This window comes from Idiotropiscis lumnitzeri, chromosome 5, assembly GCF_059441095.1.
Source record: "Idiotropiscis lumnitzeri isolate Australia: NSW breed Sydney's pygmy pipehorse chromosome 5, RoL_Ilum_1.0, whole genome shotgun sequence".
Taxonomy (NCBI): Eukaryota; Metazoa; Chordata; class Actinopteri; order Syngnathiformes; family Syngnathidae; genus Idiotropiscis; species Idiotropiscis lumnitzeri.
In genome coordinates, this window is record NC_142395.1 from 18,958,305 (window position 1) to 18,982,184 (window position 23,880).

General features: G+C 41.0%; 2 protein-coding genes across 4 annotated transcripts; one reads left to right on the top strand and one right to left on the bottom strand.

Moving 5' to 3' along the window:
- Positions 1-7: 7 nt before the first annotated feature.
- On the bottom strand, positions 8-1,416 carry trappc2l (trafficking protein particle complex subunit 2L). Its single transcript, XM_088296269.1, has 5 exons — positions 1,210-1,416; positions 828-1,000; positions 389-476; positions 220-299; positions 8-139 (listed from the first exon to the last, which is right to left on the bottom strand). The coding sequence occupies exons 1-5, from the start codon at positions 1,300-1,302 to the stop codon at positions 94-96; spliced, it is 480 nt and encodes a 159-aa protein (XP_088152395.1). The 5' UTR covers positions 1,303-1,416; the 3' UTR covers positions 8-93.
- galns (galactosamine (N-acetyl)-6-sulfatase) lies at positions 858-22,505 on the top strand. 3 transcript variants are annotated; one of them, XM_088296266.1, is made up of 14 exons: positions 858-1,093; positions 2,279-2,402; positions 2,488-2,562; positions 2,689-2,791; positions 3,803-3,946; positions 4,610-4,676; positions 5,081-5,208; positions 5,284-5,423; positions 5,524-5,627; positions 11,447-11,589; positions 11,690-11,792; positions 17,435-17,556; positions 20,976-21,093; positions 21,837-22,505. In XM_088296266.1, exons 2-14 carry the CDS (start codon positions 2,279-2,281, stop codon positions 21,921-21,923), a joined length of 1,458 nt encoding a protein of 485 aa, XP_088152392.1. In that variant the 5' UTR covers positions 858-1,093; the 3' UTR covers positions 21,924-22,505. The 3 variants fall into 3 exon arrangements, with proteins under 3 accessions (XP_088152392.1, XP_088152391.1, XP_088152393.1); XM_088296265.1 differs by lacking the exon at positions 858-1,093 and adding an exon at positions 1,633-1,786; XM_088296267.1 differs by lacking the exons at positions 858-1,093; positions 17,435-17,556; positions 20,976-21,093; positions 21,837-22,505 and adding exons at positions 1,633-1,786; positions 13,472-13,606.
- The last annotated feature ends 1,375 nt before the right edge of the window (positions 22,506-23,880 follow it).

Sequence of the window (23,880 nt, forward strand, 5' to 3'; positions counted from 1 at the left end):
GAAAATGTCCAGCAAACATTTTATTTACACATTTAATCAAGTCAATTCAAAGATGTTACACGGGGTAATGTACAAACAAGGCTGTTGAAGACATCAAGCACTTTGCGCCATCATGCCAGAGACAATTTCATCAAACGCCCTGGGGAGAAAAAGGTTAATCTGGAAATGTTTTTATTTTTGAAAAAAAAATGAATACACAAACTTTAAGCATTAACTCACTTTGACTGAATAGGGTTTCCTGGCGTATGGAATGGGTTACACATTACGTCAGTGAAGGAGTTGTGCAGTTTTCTGAACATCTGTAGAAGTAAAATGTCATTGAAAGTGAAAGGTAACTTTGAGAATGTAGACCAACATTAAGTATGCATTCAAACATAATTTAACTTACACTTCTTATTTCGTTGTCCCGCAATGATGTGTTAGATGAGTCTACAACAATAACAAATTTAACCTTGGAGTTTGTTACATAGCCATATCTAATAAAATAGTCAAGGATTCACATTCTGGCAAGCCTGATTTTTCATTCAGTACTTTTCAAGAGCTGCATCGAAAATGCTCCTATTCCAAAAATAATGCTCAGTTACAAATGACACTTTCGAGTGAAGTAAATTATGCTTTGTTGTGGTGCCCTACATCAGTTTTCGTTACCCTATTTAGCAACAACACTGTTCCCACCTTCCTGACAGTGGCCATCAAAATTCACATTATCTATGCAATTGTGGGATTTCAGACACAGTCTTGTATTGAATAGCATTACCTTATGCCCTGTGACATTATTGTATTTTTAAAGGTTGGACCCCAGTTTGTTTCTTTAGCAAAGAGGATACACTTTGTAGTCTTCGGTTGGATATAATAGACCCAGGTAGAGCTCTCGTTGGTCCCCCAATGACTTCCCCACAGCAGAAATCTTCTCCTCCACCACATCCAGGGAGGTGTGCACGGTGTAGTGAAATTTTAGCTCATTTTGAGTAGGAACGCTGCGGATATACAACGGGTAATTCTGAGGGAACACAAAGATAATCATGACACTTGTCAGAATGCAACCACAAAAACAACCACCGATTTTGACAGCAGCTATTTTGAAGCACTTCAGGTATGGAATAGTGACTTACACGTAGCCATACACGAAATATGCAAAAAAAAGAATAAGCAACATACTCCAACGACACAGATACTGATGTTTTGACGCTAGAAAAAAAAGAACATTACCTCTTTTGCTATGACTGCAATACACACCGCCATTTTAGTTTCTTCCTTGTGAGCGGTCAGGATGATCACGTGACAGTCAGGCACTCGTATCATACGTTCAATGTATAATGGAATAATGTTACTTAACTATTAGTGAAGTCTCACTGTATGTAAAAAGCATTAATTTCATTTATGACAAACATTAAAATTATGGTAAACAAAAATTGTCAGCAACCGAGTAGCACGTTTAAATAAACAGAATCTGTGTATAGTTTGTGTACATATAATATTTTTCAAATTAATGAATTTTTATTTCACCACAACGGCTACGCTTTATTGATTACCTCAAATTACTTGAAAATGACCGCGTAGATGGTCGTAGAATCTATGGTTGAATATATATGCGCAAATGCTGCGCATATGAGCTGCCTGAAGGAAAGCAAAGATGACTTCCTGAACATTGGTGCAAGTCGGCATTGCGGTGTTTGCGATGTCTAGTCGTGTTGTAACGTTCTTGTGTTCTATAATATGTATTTCCTGGGCAGAAAAGCTGGTAGCTGCATCGCCACCAAACGTCATCATTATGCTTATGGATGACGTGAGTTTTAATTATTCGTCTTGCAATAGTACACTATTAGATCTGTTTATAATTTTCGGGTTGCTTTTATCCGGGAGTGGGATAATAAAAGCACGTGACATTGACAGTACTGTATATACTGCGTCTTCGAAATACACACGTCAGACCTCCATTAGATTTTCACGTTTTTATGCTTACAAAACGGCTACTGTTGGCCGTAACCGATGACAACTCCGGGCAACTCGCTCCGTCATCAGCACAACGGATCACTCACTCTCTCTTTTTCTCGCACCCCCTCCTGTCCAATGAGACACGTGATGCATTCAGAAAAGTCGGAAACAACACTACTCAGCAAAACACAAATGTCAACACAAGAACCGATAACCCAATTCGTTACAATACTATTTGAGGTCTTGTGTCGTCCTTAGTTCCAATCGTTACCCACGGTTCCTGTATGTCTATGTGTGTTTGAAAATTATGTACTTTTCACCTATGTCTCTTTCTGTCAATCAGATGGGTTGGGGAGACCTGGGGGTTTTAGGTCAGCCCTCCAAGGAGACCCCTCACCTTGATGCCATGGCTGCACAGGGCATGCTTCTCCCAAACTTTTACACTGCCAACCCTTTATGTTCGCCCTGTGAGTGAGCAGACTTTCTGTCATTAGAAAATATTTTTTTTCCCTTCACCTAAATATTGCAAAATATTTTACCCAATTTACACAGCCAGAGCTGCACTGCTCACTGGGAGGTTACCTGTCCGAAATGGATTCTACACCACGAATGGTCACGCCAGAAACGGTGAAAACCCACCCCCCAGAAAATGCCCACTTCTGCCAAATAAGCAGCTGCAAATCATTTCAAGCAATCTGCTTATTTCAGTTGTGACAGCAGTCACACAAACTAAACAGTGGACCTCTTTTACAGCATACACACCACAGGAGATTGTGGGAGGAATCTCCCAGGATGAGATCCTGTTACCTCAGATGCTGAAAAAGAAAGGATACACCAGTAAGATAGTTGGGAAATGGTGAGTGTCTTTTGATTTCTCATGGGTACTTTCAAAACGAGTTTTTTTTTAATTGTTTACCACCATGCATCACCACAGACACAATCCATGCATTGGGCAAATTAAGTCACCAGTAATCTTGTGAGGAAATTCACTTTTTAGTCATAATTCCATAATGTAAATTTGTCCATCAACTTGAAAACACCATGTCCAAAGTAAAGGCCTTATTCTTTAGCTGGGGTGAGGGTTGTTTTTCCTCAATTGGACGTGAGGCTCTAATCAATAAGAAGGGACTTATGGACAGTTCCAAAAGCCGATATTTGTACTAAACCTTCTAGCGTCTACTGGAATAAACATGATAATGACACAAAGAAAACGGAAAAAAATCAAACTGGGGTTTGGAATAGTCTAGCTAGAGCCCAGATCTAAATCCTATTGAAAATCTGTAGGCTGACTTGAAGAAGGCTGCTTATGAGATTTCTAAATCCGAGGAAGGGTGGAAAAATATTATGAAGTTCCATGATGACTCATAACCAAAAGGTCAGAATGTTATTGAGGACTATATTGCCAAAGGTGCTTAAACAAAGTATTCATTTTTGGGTTTGCACGCTGATGCAGCCAGCATACATGTTTTCCTCATTAAAGATTGGTCACCTTTCAACCGGATATATATATTTTTTCGAACTGACGTCAAATCTTTCGTCCTATTTTCTTAATATCTGTCACTCAACTGGGTTGTCTTCAATTCCTATACGCATGTTTTCTGAATCTGTGAATTAACCGTAAACCCTCTGAAACTGTAAAATTAGCAACAGCTTTCCTCTGTGAAATGTTGACATAACATACAATGCGAAGAATAATGTGTCAGCGGCTCAATGTGCACATTTTACTCAAGTGACTAGAGTCCGATCCTTGACTTCAAGTCAGTGTGATGTGGAAAATGTGCGCAGCATATGTGACTAAGTAGAAATGCACATGCTCAGTCAGCCACGGTGACGCCACACTGTGTGAGAGCACTTTACTTCACGGCAGGCATCTGGGCCACAGAGCGCAGCACCTCCCCTTGAAGAATGGCTTCGACGAATGGTTTGGTGCACCCAATTGCCATTTTGGGCCCTACAACAACAGCGTGCGACCCAACATCCCCGTCTACAACAACTCGCAGATGGTCGGCAGGTACGTGAATGAGGCGAGCACCTCCGCTCCTCTTCATCCTCTGCCCTGGCTGCACTTGTGTCTTCCATTTTACGCCCATTTGTTTCCCTCGAAAACAGCCATATGTGTGTTCAGGGTCACTGCAACTGGCAGCCGGCTGTGTTTTTCGCTTAGCCAGGAGTTTAATCAGCGCAGCTTACCTGGGCTGGGGACAGACGCACCCACATGAACACGTTTTCAAACAGGCACTCACACACAGACGCACACACGCACACACACAGAAGCTCCTCCAGAGACAGCAGGTTGTTTGCTGAGTGTGAGGACACCTGGAGGAAGTGAAGCGCGCGGAAGAGAGATGGCTGTCACTGCCTCTGTGCTCGCCGCTTCACGCCTCAGCAACATCCTCGTGGTGCCTCCCACTTGGCACTGTGGAGACTTCCCAAATTCGTCACAGTTTGCACCTGGGAAACTTCCATCATCCCAGAATTATAACCTATGTTATGTTTGTTCAATTCAGGAATGGGTTTGAATGAACAAATTAGCAAGTAGGCGGTACTGCAGGCCTTTGTTTTGCATGTATGTCTTACTTGTTTTGAGGTTCGGAATCCAATCCAATTGCGTGTCTTTCCAGAAACATGCATGGATAACTGACTGTCTAATTTTGTGAATTCTTTTTTTTTTTAGATACTATGAGGAGTTTAAGATCAACAGAAAGACGGGAGAGTCCAATCTTACACAGATATACTTGCAGGTAATTTGAAGGTTACACAGCATTCTCATTAAGAATTTCTTGCCTGGGGTTTAAAATAGCGTTAAGGTTTCTTTTTTCAGACCTTTTCACACACTTACTCTAGTGCAAATTGTTACAAGTAAGGATCACGTGCGAACGAAATTATTGGAGACTGTGGATATGACGTTCATATCCTGTTATTGTTTTTTTTTGTTTTTTTGCTCTTTCAGAACAGACGATGCCATTGATGTAAATCTGCTGTGCAATTCTGCACAATGCTCCTTTCACTTCCGATATTTAACTGTCATACATGTTTCAAAATTGGCAACTATAAGGATGAAATAATATTAATGCTTATAATAGATGTTGAAAATGAGCCACGGAAAATCTTGTTCTTTCACAATGTTGCCTTTCCTTTTCAACAGGAAGGTCTTGACTTCATAAATCGACAGAGTCTGGCCCAACAGCCCTTTTTCCTGTACTGGGCTGCTGACGCCACTCATGCCCCCGTCTATGCTTCCAGACGCTTCCTCGGGAAGAGCCAACGAGGCCGGTGTGTTCCCCATATCGTTCTCTGACTTGCAGGACCGGATGATTCTTTTTGTTACGGGGATGTTGTGTTGTGTAGGTATGGTGATGCGGTGATGGAGCTGGACGACAGCGTCGGTCAGATCCTGTCCAGACTGACGACGCTGGGTATTGAAAATAACACCTTTGTTTTCTTCACGTCAGACAATGGAGCCGCTCTTGCGTCTGGCCCCAATGAGAGTAAGCATTACTATTAGAACGGAGCCATTTTATCGCCTTTATTTGCAGGGTTATTCCATGTGGGCACTGACTTGTGCTTTTTGTGTCTTGAATTGTTCAGGTGGCAGTAATGGGCCGTTCCTTTGTGGGAAGGAGACCACCTATGAAGGAGGGATGCGAGAGCCGGCCATTGCTTGGTGGCCCGGACACATCACAGCAGGCACTGTGAGAACACCTTTGTGATTGAAATCTCTTGCTAAAGGAAGTCAAAGTCGAATCCATCAATAAGCTTCTAGACGCTTTCCCAAAATGTCATTGGACAAAATTTGGATTCCTTAAAAATCAAACTTAAAAATGTACTGATTGATTTATTGCTTGATGATTAGTTATTCTGGTTAAACTATACAACAGTAGCCTCAATTTATTAAATGTAGTTATATAATCCAAATTTGTGTTGGAGCCACACTCCTACTGGAGTGTGAAGGAGCGCTCATGTAAGCAAAATTGAATTGTTAAGACTAAGAAAGTGAAGTAGATTTGCGTACAGAATCAGAGACTGTTTATTGTCACTTAAGGGAAGCTAATGTTGCAAGAGGAGCATTTAGAGAACACGGCGCACAATGACAAAATTACATAGGACATAAATTGAAAGAAAAAAAACAAACTAAAACCCAAACTAAATATAAATAAATAAAAGAAAACATCATACTTGTACAGATTACTCACACGGGTTCAGTCTAGAGTTAATATAGATAATAATTAGTTTGTGCAAAAAGTGCACCATGCTAACTAAGAACATGGGCAAAATAAAAGCTGGTTCCCATTAAGTAAAAAAAACAAATTGCACTTGTGGTAAATGAAAGCTGGAACCTTTTTGCCCTCCTACTCCTGAGGGGAAAAGCTCAAACTCATTTTGGACTATTAAAAAAAAAAAAAAATCATTTCATTCCTCAGGACCTGTCTATTAAAAATAGATATGAGCCAGACTTGCCATTTTCAGTTTTCCAAACCATGCAGCCATACAGCAATACCGTTCTCATTTTTCTTAAAAAGTATAATCGTTGGTGAACATTTTGGAGGTGGCATCAACATGAGGTTCATCGTCAAAGACCACACCCAGATATTTGTATTCTTCCACCATCTCAACATTCGCACCTTTATTCACGGTAGATGGTGGAATAGAGGTCAACTTCCAAAAAATCAATTATTATGTCTTTGGTTTTTGACACATTCAATTTGAGATACGACTCAACGCACCCGGGTACAAATTATTCATCTACAACAGCCCCATGGTCCTCCTCAGCTCCCTGTTTAGACGACTTTATCGCAACCGTGTCGTCAGCCAACTTTTAAGATGTCAGCGTGGCTGCTCACATTTTGCAATTCCCGCCCTAACATCAATCATCAGAGTCACTCTGTATGTGTTCGGCTTTGTTCCTTCCTAATGTTCCGCCTATCAACAGGTACCAGAAATGTAAATGGAAAAGCTTCAGGCAGTGCGCGGTCCTGTAAATCAGTTTGAGAGCAAATGAATAATTGATTTACTAATCCTCTGTATTGAGTTGCTTGTTATGTTTTGTTTCTTTTGTGTGTTATTTACCACTACACGTCAACAGCCACTTGTGCTGCGAGCGGTTAATCTCGACTGTGTTCAACTTCTATCGAGTGATTGAAGTCATTGCCAGGAAAGATCAAGTGTATGATTGAAAACTACATTTGGGAACACGTCTCCCGTCATTTTTAGTGGCAATTATTGACCCGACTCCCTCTCTCTCTCTCTCTCTCTGTCTCTTGCTTTCTCTCTTCTCTGTCCCACAACCTAATTTAACCCCCCACCTACAGCGTGATCCTTTAAGCCTGTGCGTTCTGCAAATGACTTTTAATTGTATTAGGGGCAGCTGTGACATGGGGCTGTGATGCGGAGGGATTTGATGGCGGAGCGAGTGGAGGCTGCAGTCTGCAGTAAGCCTTGCCCCTGGCTCATCTCGTCGGGTTGTGCTGGGGCCTGATAGCGCTGCAGAGTAGCGAGGGAGAGGGGGATTGGGAGCGTCTTAAGCAGCTAATCTGTTTGTGTGTTTGCTGAGGTTGGATTGAGCTGTAATGAGGACTCAGTATCTGAATATGCCAGGCGCTGAGGATAAAGAAACTGGAAGGTGGGAGGAGGAGGGTTACAAGGAAGATGTGCGTAAAAGAGGTGGAAAAGAGAAAAGGAAGAGGAATGTTCCACTGCCAGGAACATTGTGTTTGCAGGGCCTCGTCATCATAATTGTCCGCTGTGTCTCTGAAAATGTGAATATGCATACAGAATCATTGTTCTGTCAGAGATCTTTTTTTTTTTTTTTTTTGGGTGGAGGATTTAAAATGGGTGCAGAATGTTATGTTATAAAATGATCTATAGTTCTTTCCTGTGGCTGTGTTGTTGGATATACTGCACACTGGATTGATCCCTCTTTGCTTGGCACGGGGGCCAGAACCGACAACATCTTTGTTGTGCGGACATTGAAAAGCTGTTTTGAGCAAGGTGCAATGGAGTACGGCTGAACAATTAATTGCATTTACAATATACTCATGACATGCTAAAACATGATTTGCTAATTGCAAAGGCTGCGATTTGATGGGTCATGATTTAGAATGGGCAGAGACTTCAACGCAGAACGCAAGGCGCACGTCATTTGCGGTGCTTTTTCAGTCTCACGAGCCCTTGAGGCTCGTATCTAATGATGTGCTTATACCGAATGTGAAACGACCATCAAAAATCATATATTACACAAAATGGAGAGAGAATTGGAGTCCTGCCAATGTCTCGCCCTTCCAATTAATTCATAGATAGTGAGAAAAATGAACACAGGTAGATATGTTGAAGTGGTAAAGCTACATATTTGTTTGTTTTGTTGTCATCTGCACTTTAGTTTGTGTGACTTCTTACTGTCTTTAGTTACATTACAGCATATACTTTTGTTTCCGCCACACTTATCTGGCATAATTATTGTGTTAGGTGAACACTTACAGACCTGCTCTTCAAAGTATTTATTAAGTTTACACCTGAAATTAAATCTGAATTGTCTTCCTTTGCCTTTATTTTAGGCTAAGTTCACACTGTAGGGCAGGGGTGGAAAAACGTTTTGATTGGCGGGCCAAAATGGGTTCAAAAATTTCACAGAGGGGCCGGACCAGAAGCAGATGGATGGAGTGTTTTGGTAACCTCACCTCATCAGAGAAAAAAAATAAATTTTATTTAAATGAAAGTGAACTAAAGCATTACAACAATATATGTCTTTGAAAAATCACAGTATTTAGAAAATAAAACATAAACAAGGTTTATTCATTTAATTTTTTTTCAAGTTCGGCGGGCAGGATTAAAACGTTTAACGGGCCCCATGTGGCCCCCGGGCCGTAGTTTGCCTACCCTACAATGTAGGGTGTGTTGCCCGATTTAGATTATTTTTTTTTTGTTAAATCCAATCTTTTTATCCAATCATTCACATTAGAAAAACAAATGCGACTTCTCATGTGAACGTAATTTGTCAATGATGTGACACGCATGCGCCCAAAGCACGACGTTGAGTTTAAAACATGTCACGTGGCGCTGTCTTTACGGAAGTAAATATGGTCCCGCGTGTAGGGGCTCATTTAATCATCTCATTGACAGAGTAGAGTAGCGAGGTGGAAGGATGTAGAAATATTTTTTGGGGGGCAATATGATGCAGCGCTCCTCCATCTTGATACAGACTCATCTCGTACATACGAAAGTGTCTCATGTGTTCTAAAATAATTTTTGGGGCCAAAAATGTTTTTACTGAGCTTTATTTTACTAAGCAACAACGCTTTCAATAGATATGGTGTGACAGTCTTTTTACATTTTCGTTTGGATTTGGAAAAAAAAAGAAAAAGGGAAAGAAGTGGAATTGAATTACAGTGTGAATATAACTTTAGTATACCATTTTATTTATAAAATATCACTGTGACACACATCAGGTGGCAGTAATGGATATTTGGTGAAAATTGCTTTTGTTTGAAGCAGTGCACTATAAATCCAACGCACATTGACCAAACCTTTTATTTACATTCAGAATTTCATTACAATCAATCAATCAATCACAATCAAACGCTCAAGCTGTATTAAAGTGACTGAAACCAGGCGAACTGGAATGAATCATATTCAATGCTCTCAATGAAAAAAAAAAAGAGTCCAAGCTAACGCAGGAAGAAATTATGCAACTCTTGTAGCAACTCCTCTCTTAGAAACCGTTCGTGTTTGGAAATCTAAATTATTGCGTACTCAACGTCAGTTGGGCTTCTTTTTTTGTGCTTTTTTAAGCGTACTTGTTTGTGTGTAGAAATTAAAAAAAAAAAGGGAACTAGTTAAGACTATCTTTATTTGAACGGGACGTGTGATATGGAATGCAGTGCGCCAACCAGTTGTATGGCTGCTGTGGAAGAAATGTGAATTAATTTCAGTGCTGATGAGCGGCTGTGTGTCTGTATGTACACGTGCGCGTGCGTGTGCGTGTGCGCGTGTGGATCGTAGCACAGCAGCACATGGCGGTGCAGCTGCAGAGGCCCGATAGTGGTATCTGATTGTGAGCGTGCCGTCTCCCTGCGAGGCTCGCTCAGGAGAGAATGGAAGGGAAGATCAAGGATGACAGCGGAAAAATGGCATTTTATCTGAAAATAGTTCAAAGTTTATAAATAAAATAAAGCTTTTTGCTGTGAGACTGGGAGAAGGAGATAAAAAAAAAAAAAAGAAAAAGCAGCTCGCGCCGTCTCCCGATGCCTCCTTGCCCGGGCTGTGTCCTCTGCCTACTTCCACTTCTCTTTTTCATTTTTTTTTCTTTTTCTCTTACTTGACTTCCACTCAGCAATTTAAAAAATTTTTTTTATACGAAATCCTGCAAAAGGAGATTAGGTGCACTGAAGAGATGCGCCTCTTTTACAATCTGTGTTCACACATGCACACGATCACAACATGTTGACTTTCATGATAAAATCCGACATAAAGGAGCGCATTTGTAGTATTCCTCAAGTGTCAGATTGTTGATTTGAGAAGCTTACAGATTTTTACTGGTGGCTAGAACAAGCAGTTACGTCGCTGAGATCGACGAGCATGGAGCAGACTTTGCATTCATACTGTACGTGAGTCTTGTGTTATTGTACGGTTCCAATACAGAGAAGATCTAAATACAAATAGAATCAATTCTAGGACGCAGGTTGATCCCAAATTTCGTTTGGGCTTGACACCATTTTACAAAGGCAAATATTGGATCTAGAAGGCATTCCAGTTGTATTAAATCTAAATCAATAATACAAGCAGGTTTGAGTAACATTTACTTTTGTCAACCGGCACATGAATGAATGTGATTTTGGGTCACAGATTTGCTTTGCTCATTTGAGTTTAAATGTTTTAATGGTCACGCAAGTGTAAAAAGAAGCTCACCACTGTGAAATGTTAAAAAAAATAAAACGCTCAAATGATGAAGTGATATTAGTGACTTTTATGGGTTGTGATCTAAAGCTTGCAACCTTGCATCTAACTTCAGAATTATTTTTCTTCATCTCTGTCACTTTTTCACTTAGTCTCCATTCTCTTCGTTCTTTGTCATCTTGATTCTTCGTCATCCTTGCTATCTTGGTATTCTTGTTCTTCGTCGTCTTTTTTGTCTTCTTCATCTTCCTTCTTTTTCTTAGTCCACTTTCTTCATTCCCCTCCTTTTCTCCTATACTCCCTAGCTACTCTTCCTTCAGTTCCTCTTCCTTTTCCTCTTTCTGCTCGTCCTCCTTTTTCTTCTCCTCCTTTTCTTCTCTCCCTTCTTCCTTTTCTCCTTCTTTTCATCCTTCTGCTTTTTCTTTATCTATAAAGAAACTCTGAGGCTGGTTCCTTTGCTGCTAGGGTGCCTGCTTATCTTGCGTTTTTTTTGTGGGTCCATGCATGGCGACTGGAGTGACAGAATGGAAGGAGCAGCTCGGGTTTAATTGTGGCTTTCTTTCAATGCCTCCATGGGTCACAATTTAATAGCCCTAATTTGAAATATGTTGTGCTTTGAAAGGTTAATTTCCAGCTCTCCAGTGTAATGGACCTGTACACCACTAGTTTATCTCTGGCTGGCATCAGCCCACCTGATGATCGAGCCCTGGATGGATTGGACCTGACTCCAGTTCTCCTGAACACCTCAAACACGCTGCAAAACAGGTAAGTGTATAATTACACGCATATGCTCACACATCCTACCGTCATGGTGCCGTTTATTTGTTAGCATTTCCGCCAACTTGTAATATGTCCTCTTTAACAGGCCAATCTTCTTTTATCGTGGGAACGAGATGATGGCTGTCAGGCTTGGGCAGTACAAGGTTCACTACTGGACCTGGACCAACTCGTTGGATGAGTTAAAAAAGGTGAGTTAAGTGTGACAGATGAACTTGATGGAAGTATGCTTTGAATAAAGCAGCGCTTGAGCGACACCCCGAATTTTCAACGCATCTTCCTGAGGCATTTTGATTGACAGGATTTTAACTTTATTGCAACAGTTTGGAGGGGGCACGGTGGGCGACTGGTTAGCACGTCAGCCTCACAGTACAGCGGTCATGGGTTTGATGGCCTTCCTGTGTGGAGTTTGCATGTTCTGCCCGTGCCTGTGTGGGTTTTCTGCGGGTACTCCGGTTTCCTCCCACATTCCAAAAACGTGCATGATAGGTAGGACTCTCTAAATTGGACGTAAGTGTGATTGTGAGCGCGAGTGGCTGTTTCTCTTTGTGTGCTCTGCGATTGGCTGGCAACCAGTCAGGGGTGTACCCCGCCTACTGCCCGACGACGGCTGAGATAGGCTCCAGCACGCCAGTTTGGGCACGGCCCTTTTTCTACCAACATTTTTGATCCATAAAGCCATCCTTGAATGAGTTTGATATAGAAATGTTAACCTCATCAATCAATTTTAAGAAGAACTCGAACAGAAATTGTGAGTTGGTTTACCCATTAATCCCACTTTGGTGACCTCTGACCTCACAGATGATGAATAGACACAATTTCCCGCGAGCCAAAATCCTTCCAGAAGAGTTGAAACTGTCGTAACTGCAAAGGAGGACTAATCCGGTTTAATGGACATCTGTCCAAATACTTTTGGCCAGATGGTATAGTGCAATCAGTGTTCTGTGTTCTACAAAATGCACTGACACATCGAACCCCTTTGTGGCTTTCTCTGCTGGTGTTGTGCTGAAAATGGCTCATCAGTCGACTGCTGTGTACATCACAGCGTAATGAATATTAATGAGGAGCCCCAAAATCAGCAAACTTGCATCATTCATCAGCCAGTAGACTTGTTTGTTGCGGCTCCAGTGGAGAATTCCCTCCTCGTAATTTACATAGCGACATTTCCTGCTGCGGACTCCTTTTTGCCATCACACAGATAAGCAGGGGAGAGAAAAAAAAAAAGCTGGCAATGACAACTTTGTGCTGCTTATATGTATCAAGAGGAATATGAAATGAGAAGCTGTACAGTTTGGTAGCTTTTTCTCTAAATGTCCATCTCTGCTCCTCCCTCCTTCGCTGCGGTTCGGTTTGCTTTATGCCCCATCGGTCGCTTAAATTGCTCTCTCCTTCAGGGCCGCTGAATCAATAGCAGCCTCTTTTATCATCTCATGTGAACTGAAGTGGAACTTCACAAATAATGGTGTCTGATTGCCTGCAAGTTGCTTATTGATTCGTGTGAGTACATGAGAGAGCGGCAGAGAGGGCAAGAGAAAGCTTTTGCATGTACTTTGGGTTTTCAATGAAGATCTATTCGCCTGAGCTTTTTGCATACATTAGATGCATAAACTGTTCCTACGACCCATAATACGCGTCATAAACGCACTAAATGTAAAAATAATATTTCAATCTTTTTTTCTGTCTTCTACATTGGTGCAAATATAGCAGCTTTTTCTTTTTTTCCTCTCACCCAATTTAGATTTTCCTGCCTTTGTGTCAGGTCTTGAGCCACTTGGTTATAATTTAGCTTTGGTCCCGCGTCGTGAAAAATAAACAGAGGTGGTGTGTGCGTGTTTGTTTGTGTGTGTGTGTGTGTGTGAACACATTACAGGTTAATAGCCAGGAGAGGTATCACTCAAGGCTGTGTTCATGCAGCTCAGCCATGAGGAAAATGAGAAATTTCGCAGGCTTAAACGGCTCCCGTCAAACTCTCTCCAAGGCAGTGTGGTGACGTTAATATTTCAAAACACTTTGTCATTACCGCAGGTCTTTTGTATCAGTAACTTGTGCTCCTGTGGTGTTTCTTTCGATAGCTGTTTTTCAACTCGACAAGATCATGCCGTTGCAGAAAATGAGTATTCAGAGAGACTGACTTGTTCTGCTTGTTCCTCACATAGTTTATTTTACTTGAAGAAAAAAACTGTTACTCCAATTGTAAGCACTCTAGCACACTGGAATTTTTCCAACAAACTTGGAAACATTCATTATTTGTTTCGTCAAGCAGAGAATCTTCACAAACTTTGGCATACTTAATAAAGTTCAGATCAGGAACTAACGGATAAGCCTAAATTCCCTCAGATCTGACTGTGTCATACGGTAAAGAATGAAACTTATTGCAAAGCAATCCACACACACATAAAATTTTCTGGCTGATGTTCAACACTAAATCAATGTTGTTGAGCGAGGGAATACAGAATGTCAAAGTTAGCTATGTTTAGCAGGCTAACAGGTTCATGTGAAGAGACTGACCTCGCCGGCACATGCGGTATTCATGTCCTTCTGCACATTTGGTGCCACTCATCTCCCCCGTGTCATCATAGTCAATGTTGACGACAATTTTAACTGTGTACAAGTTGCTAGCTGCCTTCGGCTGCCTCAATTCGGTTTATTTTCTGACATTTTAATCAGGGCCAGACTGATTAATCGGCCAGCTGATTAAATCGTCCGATTATGACCCTTCAGACAACGGCCAAAATGCATGTTTGACAATTGGTTTTACCTTTATGCACTCAAACCATTTACAGCAGTTGTGCACAAGCGACATCGGTTTCACTATTTACTGCACATTTCTATACCATAATCTTCTATTCTTAAGTATACGGCATATAATGGCATTTGTTGATTTTTACAAACAATGCTTAAGTGAGCAATGTAAATTGTGCAGGGGCCTGTACGTCACTATTTTGCACACAACCTAAATTCAGTTTGTTTAAAAAAAATTAAAGTCTTAAATCTAACGCCTAAAATATGACATCAATTACAGGTAACACAAACACACATACAAGGATTAGGATCTTTCAAACTTAATTAATTAAATCATTTTTTTCCCGCCAATTTATATTTGTTTCATTGTATTTATATATTTTTTTTTAGTTGTTTGTAGTGTGTATTCTACACCAAATATGTATTTTGTGAACAAATGGGAAAAGATAATAGAAAATTGCCATATATTTCATGCAGTTGAAAAAATGCTATATTGGGATTTATAGGGCACCAAAAATGATGTTTTTTTTTTTTAAAAAAAACAAACAATATATTTGCAGTAGACCCCTGCCATTTTTCTGTGAAAATAATTTAAATTTTAATATGACTAAATGTTACAGTACAGCTGTGGACTTTCTATTCCCGTATGATGGTGTTAAAATATGACTAAACATTACACGTCTAGTTAATCAAGTTTTAAATGAGGCAATTTGACGCTCAAACACAACACGTGATTTTCACATGCCTTGTACCAAATATTCAATTTTTTTTTTTTTTTTTTTTTTGTGCTGGATGCCCGCTGTTTCTCTGATGCCCCTGCAGCTGAGCGCTGCTTGAGTTTGAAATCATCCTCTTTTGGTCTTCATATCATTCATGTCCTAGGAGACACGAGTGCTCGCTCATGTGTCGAGTACAAGAAGCAGAGAGATACGCACATCAGGCCCCTTCTGTCTCCTCTGGGATGAGCTCTCTTTCTTTCTTTTCTGCATTTCTGAGTTCTTGCCTTTCAAAGGCGGGAGCAGTCAGGATCAGACGAGCCTCTGCGGGGCAGCGGGTATCTATCGTTCTCCCTCGCTCTCTTCAATATGTATTTTGAGGTGTTCAGTCGGGCCATCTCAGAGGGGGGGCAGCAACACTGCCTTACAGATGAAAGCTTTTTCAATTTTACTTACACTCACCCAAAAAGTAAATTTGTGTTTTTGAAGAAAGAGGCGGATCTCCGGGGGTTTCTGAAGTAGTGTGTGTATGTGACTCAATCACGATGCTCACTAAAGTGCAGCAGTGAGAGATGAAGGAATCACAAAAAAAAAAGATATTTTGGACAAAACATTTTGCATCTCTTTGGAAACAGTTGCAGTGTGCACAATTTGAGTATGGTCATTATTGTTGAATGAATAACTTTTACAGGTTGACATGCAACAATTTACATGCAAGCTGATTAAAGGCAACATTTGCATCATGCGGAATGATCTTACTCAAGCACTGTCTTTTAAATTTAGTCGTCGGCGTTTCATAAAGCAAATATGGAAACACAATCTTATCCATTATTATGGTTCGGACTAGGACTGCTTGATTCTGGGAAAAAAAAGTAATCACGATTATTCAAACTATTATTCAAATTATTTTTGGGGGTAAAAAACGAAAACTAATTATAAATAGAAATAATATTCAAAAAGTCGCATTTATTCTATTTGACATAAAATCTGAAAAAAGGTGAAAATCTATAAATTTGAGTAATGTTTCCTTGTGCAAAGAGTGCATTGGAGTTGCTATACATACTTGCTATACATTTCTAAATTGCCAAGGAACTGGTGCAAAATAAAAAAAAAACAATAAAACGCTCAGTTTTTTAATTGAGTACTATTTTAAAAATGTCTTATTTATATATATATATATATATATATATATATATATATATAAATAAATTCAAAAGTGAGGGTTTAAAAGCCGATGTGTCAGCTTACAGAACAACAAAAAAAAACATTTTTTTTTGTATTGTGGGCATATCAGGAATTAAATGTCTGTTCTATTTTACTTTGTAAGTAGAACAGGAAATTTGATCAAATTCCTTGATGGCGTATGAAGAAAATGAAAATTTTTTTAAAAGATGGTTTTGAACAGGAAGGCACAATGACACCCTGAATGATGATCCCCGCAGGGGTTTTCATAGCTTGAATATATAATATGTCAGCTTCCCATCGCGGATGTCATGTTGTTCTTCAGACCCGAAACTATAGTTGAGACGAGCTGCACCACTGCTGTTTGCAGCCAAGTAGTGCATTAATCAACAATCACGTTAATACATTCAACACAATTCTTAATTAAACGATTATTATTCCCCTCCTTATTTTGTACGCCAATGAGCAACTTCTTGCGGTGACATGATTACAAAAGACGTGGCGCTGTTGGCGCAAAACCTTCAGGCTTCTGATCAAAAGATACGACATAAAGAGGAACTTTATCTCTTAGCATGACAATAACCCAAAGCACATTTCCGAATCAACAAAAGAATGGAGGATTAAGGTTTTGTAATTTCCCAGCCAGAGTCCAGACCTGAACTACATTATTATTGCGTGTGAGCTCAAGACGGCAATACAAGGAGATGCACTCGTACTTCGACTCATGTAGACCGTTTTTGCAAAGAAAGACTCAAATATTACCATATCAAGATGCGCTGCACTGATGGACTCCTTCCCAAAAAGACATAAGTTCTGTCATAAAAGCCAAAAGTTCTGCAACACAGTATTAGTTTGAGGGTGTGCATATTTATGCAACCATGGTGTTGTATGTGTGTTTATTTTTTGAATAGATTTTTATCTTTTGAGTATTACAGGTTGTAGATCATATTAATAGTGAAAAATCTTTTTTAATATGACAACAACCTGGCATTAGAATGGTCGCTTTAGACTTTTTATACCAACTCTTCATTGAAAATGAATATGGTGTTTGTGTGAATTAAGTTGTGGAATTGATTTATATTCATGGAATGTCATATAAACTTATGTGAGCTCTATAACTTGTGCTTCACAAATCATTTATTTATTCATAAAATGTGTTAGTACAAACTAAACCTGTCACTTCTCTCTTTCAGGGTGTGAACTTCTGTCCAGGTCAGGAGGTCCCGGGTGTGACCACGCATGAGCAAAAGGAACACACACTGCAGCCTCTCATTTTCCACCTGGGTCGAGATCCCGGGGAGAAGTTCCCAATCAGGTCAGTTGCTTGAACAGTCCAGTTGCATCTTGTTTTTTTTTGAAGGGGGGTAAAATAAAAAACATGAGAGCGCTGGCTCCTGAATGGTGATGAGATCAACGTGGATTCAGTCGCAGACGTAAAAAGGCGGGCGGGAGATTGATCTGCTCAGCCCGAGTGCGCCTGATTGCACTCTTGTCTTTGTGATTGCAAACAACGCTCTTTAAGATTACTGTTTCACGCCACTGCAGGTTAAAATTGCAAGATGAATTGTTTGACTCTAAATTCAGAGAGAGTGCTGTTTAATAAGCTTTGGTGAATTTTGACCTCAGGTGCAAAATCTCCTCGATGAGGATGCAGTAGACTACATTTTAATAAATTAATCAAGGTTTGAATTGAAGTTGAATTCATTTTTAGTTGCACCGCACTAATTCTAACCAACGGTCTTTATGCAGTTGGAGGACATTCCTCTTGTATAAAATAAGACTTATTGAAATGATTAAAAAGGAACCTGCGACTGAACCAAGTCTTTCCAAATCATTTTTTCTCTTCCCTTTGCACTTTCCGTAGCGGTAGAAATACGAATACTTTCGCCCATGTGTTGTATAAATGAATAGCGCCCTGTCGTTTTCCTTCTGGAATTTTACAATCATATAAAATTCCAGTACTTAGTCCCCATGCGTTATTCGGCTTTGCTCGTGGCTTGGGTTTTTCTGTTAGTCACGTGTGTATCAGTGTTCCTGCATCTCTGAATGGAGTAGGATGTGAATCATTATATTGCGCAATGGTGGTGACACATCCTCAGTTTGTATCCATTTGAATTATTACGAGACGTCACCACCTGAGCTCTGTACGATGTGATTTCTTTCAATTCTTTTGTTTCTGATTGACCTCTCCCCCCTGCCCTGCCCTTTGCGGCTTTGCCTTTTTTTTTTCCATCCTCATCCCCTGTTTGTCTTTCTCTCAGCACTGAGAAGAGATTGGATGATAAAATATTCATTTTTGTCCTGGCAGGGTCTACTTGAAAAAACAAAATAAGCTACACTAATCAAAGTGCAGCAATGTACTGAGATTTTTCACTCCTGTAAAATGCAGGCACGACTCCAGGATGTAAGGCCACACGTCTCCATTTTCCAACCGCCTAACCATTTCCTTAGAGTTTGTGCCACTTCCCTCCTGAGTGCCTCCGCATCCACTGGGAGCATTCTGCCATCCTTTTAAAGTGTGCGCGTGTGTGTTTACACATACGTGTGCTCCTCGCTCCCGCAGCTGGACCGACTGCAAGGCTGCCATTAATCTCCGCCTGCACCTTAAGAGCCATTTAAGATGATGCAGCGCCTGTCTGCACACACGCCTTCACTTGTGTTGTGGTTACCGGACGGCCCCAAACATGCATTCTGCATACTATAAACACAATTCAGAAAGCGATTGTTTTTCACTTCTCAAGAGGCGCTAATGCACTGTTGAAGCCCAGATGTCATTAAGGGCAGATCCCAACCAGGCCAATCTTTGGCAATCTGTAAATCCACTTGTTCAGAACCTTTTCCTGCCTGCAACTGAATGAGGCCTCAAGGTTAACACATCCAGAGTGCCGTCCCAGCTCGGACGCTGCAGGCAGGCCCTTTCCGTCTGGCCTCATCTGCTCCCTACCACCAAGCTCCTGTGTCCCCAATCAATAGTCCTCACCCAAGTGCTCCATTTCCACTCATGGGGAGGGAGGGTAGGGGGGGGGTAGTCGGTCGGGGTAGGGGGTTGTTAGAGGGAGGGGTTAGGCAGGACACATGCGTTTGATTGTCTCCTCAATTCCCCCTCCGTCTGCCACTGTGTTCTTGATTGTGTGCCCATGTGTGTGTGCGTGTTCCAGGAATAGTGTTATGAATCAGTAATCGGCATGGCGACACACCTGAGCAATGCCCCCGCCCCCCCTTGGGTGCCATAAATTATAAATCAAAAGAGTCCATTTGCATGCAGCCTGCTTATTATTCCGCACTTTGCCTGTGCACCAGTAAGCTAAGGGTTATAGTCATGCTAATGAGCCGCACTGACGGTGGCTTTTCATTATTTGTTTGCACAAGAGACACAAACAAATGATATAATTAGATTTGGATGCGGCGCTTTGCTCCAATACGATTAGCCGCGCGTGGACGCAACAATAGCAAACTTTTGAGTTTTGCGAGCGTTGCTTTGCAGACGCCACACTTGGCTCGCAGACCGAACGCTCGCTCACATTATATGAAGTCGCTCCATCCCTTATCACAAAACGAATCAGACTGCCAGGGAATGAATATCGCCCTTTGCTGATGGGAATCAGAAGCGGCAGAATTTGTGATTTCAGATAACGGCAGCGAATTTGGTCTGCTTTTTAACCGAGAGCTGTAATCTTTCCCCTCCCCTGCGAGGGGTCACAGTCGTTAGCTGATGACAAACGTGGAGCGAGAGCGAGAGAGACTAATTGCAGTCGGCGCGCTACCACTCGTCTAATTGTGCAGGAAAGTCAAAGCTGAGAGGATGGAGGAAGGGAGCAGGTGCCGGCTGATGGAGGAAGCCTTGCCGCCCTGTGGGAGATCCGGCTAGGGAGGGTAGGTGTGAGCTGGACAGGGCCTGGGGTTATTACTCTAATTGACACTTCACCTCAGACGCATGCACATGGTCCCTGGGGGCCAATCAGAAGGCAGGGCTTGTCGTGAGGGGACGACAGAGGCCTGGCACAGGTGCTGCCGGCGAGTGTATCAGGGGTGTAATTGCACTGCTGATATTTGTCTATCTGTGCGTCACGCCACCAGAAGCCCACTCCCCCAACACACACACACACACACACGCACACACACCACAGACCATTAACCCTACAGGTCCTATTGAGAGCAACGTTCCTTTGAAAGCCTTCAGGGGCTCTGTGTTTTACACACTGAATATAATAATGCACAGAGGTGTGGGGCCCACTGGTGTCCAACAGCAGTAATTGAGAGACGGGGGATAGTTCCACAGTCACCCCGCTGAGTGGGCTTTCCCACGGGGTGCCGGCGTTTGTGTTTTTGTGCTTGAAAGCTGCAGTGGGGGGCCCCCCTCTCTGATATAATGAGTTAAGCTCGGCCGTCACAGCAGTGTTTCATCACGGCGTACACGAGGGCCAGTGTTTCACTTGCAACACTCCTTCACAAAGCCACGACAAACCGAGGGATTATGCTCTGTGTGCGTGTGCCTTTTAAATTCCTTGTAAGCAAGTTGCAAACAAGTCTTTGCGTAGTCAATTAGCTGTCTGCAAACACGCATCAGCCTTCAAACGTAAGGGGCCTAATAAAAGCGGTGTTCTTTTTTTTTTCTTTGTGTTTTGTGCTTTAGAGCTGGCAAATAAATGTCGCTAATGAAAGCTATTTGGAAATAAATCGGGTTTAATGTATCATGGAGGTAATTGTTAATTCCAGCATCCTGTGTTTTGGAAGTGTTTTGACAAAGGAATACCAGGATGTACTCAGCCGGATCTCGCCCGTTGTGGAGCGCCATAAGAACACACTGGTTGCAGGCATCCCCCAGCTCAACATGTGTGACGTTGCAGTCATGGTAAGTTGGGCTGTACTCTGATTATGTGCTATAATTAATACTAAGACGTCACAGAGAATAATTGGAATTGCAACTGATCAGTCAAAGCAACTGTTGGGAATATATAAAAAAAAAATCCTTTCATTTCTTCCAACCTAATATTCTGCAGAATGATATACACAAAACCATAATCGAAAAACTGGGAAATAAATAAGAAATAGGTTGAAGGAGTGAAATGATCTATCATCCATCATCTGTACCGCTTCTCCTCATAAGGGTCACGGGGGTACTGGAGCCTGTCCTGCTGACCTTAAATATAAACGTGCATTAATGATACACGTTTTTTCTCATTTAAAGTCATAACGATATTTATTAAAATACCTACGGTGATTGTGGACGAATAGCTCTTTTCTATTCCTCTTGAAGCTCTCAAGAACGTAAACAGCCGATTTGTTTGTGCCATACTACTGCCCCCTTGTGGCACTTTGAATAAATGCAAGTGCTGTGAAAATATAGGTGACCCGCAATCAATTCATTCAATATGAACAGTGCTTAAACATTGAAATATATAATGGCAACGCGAAAAGACAAACTAAAAACCTTATCGGAAAAGCATTTTTACCATGCATACGTCACACAAGTACTAGTCTGGAAGAAAATGCATAAACATATGCTGCATGGTAGTGACAGAATTGCAACAGATATAAGCAATATAAAAGATATTTTGCTGTTTGACTGTGCCTGTGGTGATTGCTTCATTTCAGAACTGGGCCCCAGCCGGCTGTGAGAAGTTAGGAAAGTGTCTCAAAGTGCCAAAATCGTCTCCGTGGAAGTGCGAGTGGCCGCACTGAGGAAGCAGAAAGTCTAACCTGATCACGTGCCTTAACTGAAGATGAGAAGCTAGCTTTTGTTACTGTCAAGTGTTTTTAAATGCTCATTTGCTAAAATGTGAAAGTCAAATGTAGTAGTGAATAAGTCTTGTATGACTTCAAAACGTTGGGTAAAAGAAACTTGTAAAAATCGGCGTTCTGGGAAAACACTGTCTTCCAACTCTGAGGTTCGTAATTCTGTAAATATCTCTGAGGTCATACCAAAGGGTGTCCCTTTGTATCCCTTTACAAGTCAGTTTATTTATTGATCAACCCTCGGGGATTGAAAAAAAATCATTGTTCGAGGTCTTTCCACACATCTCTGGCGCATTTCTATAAATTAGTTTCGGCACACGCACAAAAAAACTTCAGATTTTTAAACCCTGACCGCAAGATTGTTACCGTTTTTTCTTACTGCTAGCCAGTAATCACTCATGCAACAGTCTGCTTCATTTATCCATTTGAATATCTTTTTTTCTTGAATAAAATCGGTCAAAATGTTATTAACTGTACAGTTGTACATTGTTAATGTAATTATTTCAATTAAATATGTTTTTAAATACAGTTGAAATGTAGAGTGGATTTTTGTATGTGCACATTTCATTGCAGTTTATCCACACATATACACAAGAAACATGCATCAAGTACTAAGGGATATTTTTTTTAATCTGACACGGATAATCAAAATAGAAATTGCACTTGCGCTTAATGGAGCCAAAGACCATTATTGAATTGAACAGTAAGAAATGAATTACGGTATTCTCCGATGCCCAATTTTTTTAGATGCATCTGCACTCTGTGGTCATTTCCTTAATTGACTCAAAGGAAATTGGAGCTAATTTGAAGAAACATCTGTGTTTTATAAATTTGTTTCTGTCATCATAACAGAGTGACAAGTATTCAACCGGCTGCCAATGATAATTTTCTCAAAGTGTGACATTATGAGGGCGTGTTACCATCTGATCTACTTGGAGCTGTTTTTAATTTCTTCTCGCTGTGGCGTGCTAATAGTGAAGAAGCTCACAAAGCAGCCTAAATGCTGAGTCTGCAGAACGGTTTTAAATAACATGCATGCCTAAAAAAAACTGTAGAAAGGTCACACAGCCACTTCCTCTTTATCCTCAACTAAAATCTGCAAGTCAATCTCAATTTAACCAATGTACTGTTGACTGCTGCAAGACAATTGAAAGTGTGTTCTTGTCTCGTTTTCCTGAACGATTACTGTTTGGGCCAGATTTTTCAATAATAATTTCATGCCTAAGCTTCTTCGCTTGGCATTTTTTAGCTACGGGACTTGAAGAGTGTCTTGCAGTCTTCGCCTCCACTCACTGTCCGATCACGTGAAAAGCTGTCGGATCTGCAGCCTTGCAGGCTGGAGCAGGTGGACTGAACCATTTTACATAAATGGAGAGGGGAAGGCCTTAAGAAAGTTTCATTAGCAAATACACTTACTTTTGCCACCAATGCATTGTAATTCAAATATTTGGGAAATTGTACGTTTATTACTGAGTGTTTTACTATTTTGTCAGGATTACCATTTTATTAGGAGCCCTTCTGGGTCCCTGTCGATCATGGGTCCCGAGAATCCTTTTCCTTATTCCCCCCTTTTCGCCGCCCCTGCAAAACCCAGATGAGCGTATATTCTGAGCTACAATTCTCCAGATGTACATATTTGGTTTCCCGTTGAGTAGTCTGCTACACTATATCAACTGTGAGCCATGCACTTTTCCAGAAGAGCTCATTCAACCAGCCAAGACGTGAAACCAGACTCCAGAGAAAGAATGAAAAATACATATCGCACTATAATGTACTTACTTGTAATTGTTATTTTTCCTAATAGAGATATTGTTTATTTATTATAGATAAATAGACAGATTAGTCATACTTAACCTATCAAATTGATATCTCAAAAACTACAAGTTACGCGCCCATGCTTCTT

Coding starts and splice junctions, on each gene's coding strand:
- trappc2l (XM_088296269.1), bottom strand. CDS start 1,302: ATGATACGAGTGCCTGACTGTCACGTGATCATCCTGACCGCTCACAAG. Junction 477..827: donor CCAACCGAAGACTACAAAGT/GTATCCTCTTTG, acceptor CTATTTTATTAG/ATATGGCTATGTAACAAACT. Junction 300..388: donor GGGACAACGAAATAAGAAGT/GTAAGTTAAATT, acceptor TTACTTCTACAG/ATGTTCAGAAAACTGCACAA.
- galns (XM_088296265.1), top strand. CDS start 1,679: ATGTCTAGTCGTGTTGTAACGTTCTTGTGTTCTATAATATGTATTTCC. Junction 4,677..5,080: donor TTACACAGATATACTTGCAG/GTAATTTGAAGG, acceptor CCTTTTCAACAG/GAAGGTCTTGACTTCATAAA. Junction 11,590..11,689: donor TCAAACACGCTGCAAAACAG/GTAAGTGTATAA, acceptor CCTCTTTAACAG/GCCAATCTTCTTTTATCGTG.